Source organism: Lontra canadensis, unplaced genomic scaffold (assembly GCF_010015895.1).
Source record: "Lontra canadensis isolate GAN:19392208 unplaced genomic scaffold, GSC_riverotter_1.0 scaffold111, whole genome shotgun sequence".
In the NCBI taxonomy this organism is placed as follows: Eukaryota; Metazoa; Chordata; class Mammalia; order Carnivora; family Mustelidae; genus Lontra; species Lontra canadensis.
The window spans coordinates 2,645,156-2,651,033 of NW_022631105.1; the positions used below are offsets into that span (position 1 = coordinate 2,645,156).

The 5,878-nt window shown below is 59.6% G+C and overlaps 1 protein-coding gene across 1 annotated transcript; it reads right to left on the reverse strand.

Moving 5' to 3' along the window:
* Positions 1-835: 835 nt before the first annotated feature.
* Positions 836-5,860, reverse strand: EN2 (engrailed homeobox 2). Its single transcript, XM_032840186.1, has 2 exons — positions 4,947-5,860; positions 836-1,640 (listed from the first exon to the last, which is right to left on the reverse strand). The coding sequence occupies exons 1-2, from the start codon at positions 5,623-5,625 to the stop codon at positions 1,324-1,326; spliced, it is 996 nt and encodes a 331-aa protein (XP_032696077.1). The 5' UTR covers positions 5,626-5,860; the 3' UTR covers positions 836-1,323.
* Positions 5,861-5,878: the final 18 nt, after the last annotated feature.

The following is a 5,878-nucleotide window of genomic DNA, read 5'->3' on the forward strand; positions in this document are numbered from 1 at the left end:
GAATATATTTAATTTACACTGTACCACACCTTCAAAAATAAAATGTATATTAAAAAAAAAAACAAGAAAAGACAAAAAGTGATAAGAAATGATTATTTACACATTTTCCTCCTTCCTCTCGATCCTGGAGGATTCTGAGTTCCTCTAAAAGTCAAGGGAGCCACATGCTGGGGAACTGTGGACTCGTACACTTCTGTGCGTGTGTGCACATGGTACACAGATACGTACACACACACACATGTACCTTGAAAGAATGCTCTCCAAAGCAGAAGCAGCCACTTAAAAAAAGAAAAAAAAAAGGAAAAGAAAAAAAGGAAGAAAAACAAGAAAGGAAGAAAACACCAGCTCCGTCTGGAAAACCCTCTGCCTGCCTGGAGGCAGCAGACCTCCACCATTTCTGGGGCCCACGGAGCGCCTGGGGGAGCTGATGGGCGGCAGGAGAGTCCTGGGGCCTGGAGGGACAGGACAGGGGCGGCTCCGCCACCACCGGCCACATGCTGGGCCTATGGGCCTGGGATCCCTGAAGTGGTGCCCAGAGGCGAGAGAGCTGGCTGTGGCAGCGGGGCGGCTGGATAGGGGACAGCAAGACAGACGTGGACTGAAGCACAGGGAGGTGCTGGCCAGGCCTTGGTGAGGAGGTAGGGGGAGGAGGGGGAGGAGGAGCAAGAGGGGGAAGAGGAGGAGGAAGAGGAGAGAAGGAAGGAGGAGAGGAGCCTGGTGAGGCTGGGGGCCTGGAAGGCCCGGCAGCAGAGCCCAGAGCACTCCTGCCCACCGCCAAGAAGCAGCGGCATTCCTCCCAGGACCCCAGTGTCCCTCCGGCCGCCAGGCGGGGGTGCAGACCCTCCTGCTGTCCTCACCAGGCCCACACAGACAAAGGGGCAGAACTCAGAGACCAAGTAGGAGCTATTTATTCGGTTCACAGTCCCGTGAAATGCAGCAATAAAAATCTTTGGACTTCAGCAAGTTGTTTTAATTTTTTTCTTCTTTTGAAATTAAAAAATAAAAGTGTCCCAAGTCCCACAACGGAGCCTAGGGGATTAGAAAAGATGAAACCCTAAGCAGCCCCCTCCGCAAAAAAAAAAAAAAATCATAAAATTAGCATAATCTCATAAACACTGGAAAACTCAAAAATATTTTATAGTCAGATATTTTGGATTTTACACCACCTGTCAATTATATATACATAGAATATTGCAGAACCATAGCTAATGCACGATATCTTCACTATTAATGCTGGTATAATCTTTATACACTGGCCCTTTATGATTTTACATTATTGCATTGCTTAGCGCCGACGGAGGCCGGCCCCAGCGCCCGCCCGCCCTACTCGCTGTCCGACTTGCCCTCCTTGGCGGTCGTCGAGTGGTTGTACAGGCCCTGGGCCATGAGGTGCACAGCCAGCGTGTTCTTGCTGCCCGTGGCCTTCTTGATCTTGGCCCGCTTGTTCTGGAACCAGATCTTGATCTGCGACTCGTTGAGGCTGAGCTCCTGCGCCAGGCTCTGGCGCCGCTGCTCCGTCAGGTACCTGTTGGTCTGGAACTCGGCCTTGAGCCGCTGCAGCTGCTCCGCCGTGAAGGCTGTGCGGGGCCGCTTGTCCTCTTTGTTGGGGTTCTTCTTCTTTGGTTTTCGGGACCTGGGACCTGGGCGGGCACGGTGCACAGAGAACTGGGTTAGGAGGGCTCCAGGCCTGTCTGCCGACTCAGGTTTCCGTCGGCCACCTCCAGGACCCACCCCTGGAAAGCCAGGCTCCGGACATCATGAGGTGTAAGGGGGTGTGTAGGGGTAGGGGCAGGCTTAGTGGAAAGGTCTTCGGGGCACCTGGCTGGCTGGGGGGGTGGGGTGGAGCATGCGAGGCTTGATCTTGGGGGTCTGAGTTCCAGCCACACATGGGGCACAGAGTTTACTTAAAATTTAAAAAAAAAGAAGAAGAAAGAAAGGTCTCCAGATAAAAGGAAAACTCCTGCAGGAAAGAAAAACCCCCAAACTTCCTAGCAAGGCCTTTGCTATCCCTCTCTGTCCTGGAGTAAGGGGAGGGAGGCCCAGGGGAGGCCAGAGGAAAGGTTGGGGGAGGGGAGAGGCAGCCAGAGCAGAGGCAGGAGCCCAGAGAATGGTGACAGGATGCCCACTGGCTGCCCACAGGGGATACCCTCAGGTGCCAGGGGTGGCAGGAGTCAGGGGGCAGGTGCATCCAGAGAATGGGAGAGGCCTTGGCTCTGCCTCCACCCCCCAGCCCCCTTTCTGCCTCCCCTAAACTGCATTGTGGGCCCAAGTTCATTGTTTCCTTCCAGGAGAGGAGGGAGCACACGGATCCTTTCCGGGATGGGGAAGGATCACTGAGCCACTCAGAGCTCCCCCTTCACCTCCCACCAAGTCTCCCAGGCAGGAGAGGGGACCAGGTTCCCCCAGACTGGAGGCGCCTCCCCAGAGGCCGCAGAGGAACCCAGCTGACCCTGTGCAGAGGATTCTGATCCCCCACCCGGGTCTCCGCCCGCTGGGACACCCCCTGCACCACTCGAGATTGCTGTGGGACAGTGGTGGCAAGGCTTCTAGGACCCCACCACCTGAAAAGGCCTGAATGAGGGGAGCAGAGAGGAGGGCCAAGCGCTTTCTTTTTGTTGGTATCAAGAAATTCAGCCCCACAAAGGTGTCTTTGAGGGAAGAGACGGCAAAAGCCGTTAGGGGAGGGAAGGCTGGGCTGCACGTGTGTGTTTCTTACTCTGGGAAGTGAACCAACTTTGGGGGAGCTCCGGCCCCAGCTCCTTCCCAGACGGCCCGCAGCAGGGAGGCTGGACCCCTGCCGGATCCCTCAAGCTGCCAGAACCCCCATGGTCTCACCCGAGGGCCGGAGCCCACGCTGCAGGGCCAGGGGACAGCCCCGCCACCCTGCGCAGCAGCGGCGGAGGGATCTCGCCGGACGCCGCCGGCTGCACCAGAACCGAACCCGGAGAGTGAAGAAAGCAGGGGGCGCGGGGTCCGGCTGGTCCCGAGACCCAGCGGACGCAGAGAACTCCCTGTTCGCAGACCCAGCGGTGCGCTCTCGGGGAGGCAAACTCAGGAAGAGGGGCTGTGGGCGCCGGCGAGGGGTCTCCAAGGGCCGTTCGGCTTAAACTCCCGGCCTTTTGTATTTGGGGGCAGACCCACATTCACAGCCGCGGCCCCGCGCACACAGCCACCCCCGCGCGCACACAACCACCGCTACCGCCGCGCACACGCCTAGGGCGCGGGTTCCGCGCCAGCGGGCGGGCTTTGATCGAGAGGCCGCCGGGGCGCGCTCGAAGGGTTAGCGGTGGCTCCGGGAGGCCTCGCGAGGCCCCGCACCGGCGCGGACCCGACCGTGGCCTCGTGCTCCGGGAGCCGGTTCTGCGCCTCCACTGTCCCGGGGAAGCACGCGCCCTACCCTCCAGACTCTTCCTGCACACACCAACCAGCCCGTAAAACGATACACACCATTTTGCGGAAAGGAAATCTCCCTAAGATCAGAATTTTTAGCTCTCTTTCCTTTTCTTTCAAAACGTACACACTTGAGAAACAGAAGCAAACATCGGCAAAGAAAACTCTTCGCCTTTCTTCTTTCTAAAAGGCCAAGAAACACAAACGTTACCTTATGGGTTTCTTTTTTGTTGTTGCTTGTTTGTTTTTGTTGTTGCTGTTGTTTTGTTTTGTTTGGTGTTTTTTTTTTGTTTTGTTTTGTTTTGTTTTTATGTCCAGGAAGAGCAGCGACTGTGGCCCGGCCAGGCTGCGGGGCTCCCTCGGGCCACCCGGGCCTGGCGCGGCCGGGACTCTGCCACCGCACAAAGCCGGGCCGTGGCTCCTCGCTGGCCGCGTTGTGAGTCTATATGTTAATTAAATATTAACAAAGGAGGGAGGCGAGAACAATGGAGCAAATTTCAGATCTAGCTGGAGAAATGTGGATTTCATCAGAAATATACACACACATTTCTGAGGGAAGGCGGCCAAGGGGAGACTCAGTTGTGCTCGGATTTGGGTAAACAAACCCCACAAAACAGTTGAGGGTTGGGGGGGGCAGCGGGGTCGGGTCTGGATTACCAGCTCCGGGACAAATGGAGTCCGTTCCTAATGGCGGTTTGCAGCGCGGACCCCCATTTCATGTAACTGATGATTTCTACATGGATGTGCATTTAGCTTTTAAAAATCCAGATCTATGAAAAATATACCCAGAACCCCTGCACACACCCGCGGGCCCCTCCACCCACCCTCCCGCAGAAATCGGCTTCTTTCTGCCCTGCGAGCTGCCCCAGGAAACCTCCAGGAGAAGGTCCTTTCTTTGGGGGGACTGCAGGCCTCCCTCCTCCCAGCAGTGTGCAAGATGGGGGCTGAGCTCCCCTACCCTGCAATCAGGCAACATAATCTAATCAGAGCGAAGGGCCCCTCTATTGCCATCCCTTCCCTATCTCTATCCCCTGCTCCTCCCTCCTCAGCTCGGGCCCAGGGGTCTAAGGAAGAGCCTGGAACCTAGCTCTTTTTTCCCTGACTTCATCTGGGATAACTGGGTCGTAGGAGGAGTCTAGGTCTGCGGGGACCGACATGGGTCCTGGGTTTGGGCTGAGTTGGAAGAACGGAGAAAGGGTTAAGAGTGCTAGCTTCTAGGCCAGTCTTCCAGCCACCCGTAGTGTCACCAAATAAACTCCAGCCAGGAGAGTGGCAGATTAGGGACTTCGGGTAGTGGCCCCAAAAGCAAGACAGAGAGGGACGGTCCTGTCGCTTCTGTTTTTCGAAGCAATCTGTACCCCGCGGCGATTCAGTCCAGCCCCCTCTCCTACTCAGCCGCTGCCCTGGCCAGCGTCAGCCGCACACAAAGTCCCTGTTTGTGGGTCTTTGTGTGTGCTGGGGGTGGGGGGGGGCTGTCCTGGTGTCTTCTTCCTCCGGGCAAGTTTCCGGGCCAGTGCCGCCCCGCAACCCCGCGGGCCTCCCCACGACGGGCTCACCTGAAGAAGGCCGGTCCGAGTAGCGCGTGCAGTAGACCCAGGCCGGCCAAAGCATGGGCTGCGCGCCCAGGTTGGCGCTGGCCTGCGAGCTGTCCGAGTCCGAGCTCACCGACAGGTCGCCGCTGCCCAAGGCGCGGGCCTTGAGCGTCCCGTCCAGGGGGGCCCCGGCGTCGCCGCCTTTCTTGGCGCCGCCGTGGAGGGAGAGCGCCTTGGAGCCGCCTTCCCCGTCGCCCGGAGAGTCGCCGCTGCCGCCGCCGCCGCCGCCGCCGGGCAGCGGTGCGGGCGCACTGGGCGCGTTCTGCCGGGCCTCTCGGCCAGACCCCAGGAGGGGCTCGGCGCCGCCCGCGCCGCCGCCGCCTTCCGCGCCGCCCGCGCCGCCTTCCCCGCCGGCTCCACCGCCTCGTCCTCCTCCCGCGCCGGCACAGCACGTCCCCGTGTCCTTCCTCCGGCCGAACTCGGGCCGCAGGATGTTGTCGATGAAGAAGTTGGTGATGCGGTGTGGGTGCTGGTGGTTGCCCGGCGCCTGCAGGATCGCGGGCAGCATCAGAGCCCGCCGGCGGCCAGTGTCCGCGTCGCCCGGGCTGCCGCCGCCGCCCGAGCCGCCGCTGGGGCTGGATTCCGGCTGCCGCTGCCCCTCCGCCGCCGCCGCTTCGCTGGGCTTCGGGTCATTCTCCTCCATGCTGTTCACGACAAATCCCAAACTGGTTCTCCGGGGACCCTCCCCCCGCCAATCAGCCCTCGGCCCGCCCGTGGCGCGCACGGAGACACTCGCGGCCGGCTCGCGCTCCTACCCAGCCGAGACTTCGGAGGGCGTGCGCGGCGGCCGAGGCCAGGGCTGGGGTCCTACAAGTCACCGGCCGCGTTTGGAGGGGAGCCACGTTCCGATCCACGAGTTGAGTTAGAAAATACCAAGAGTCTCCCCGCGCCCAGAC

Bases quoted from the DNA above. Each gene is read 5' to 3' on its own strand.
- EN2 (XM_032840186.1), bottom strand. From the start codon at position 5,625: ATGGAGGAGAATGACCCGAAGCCCAGCGAAGCGGCGGCGGCGGAGGGG. The intron at 1,641-4,946 runs GTGAGCCCGTCG...GTGCCCGCCCAG, and splicing joins CTCGGACCGGCCTTCTTCAG to GTCCCAGGTCCCGAAAACCA.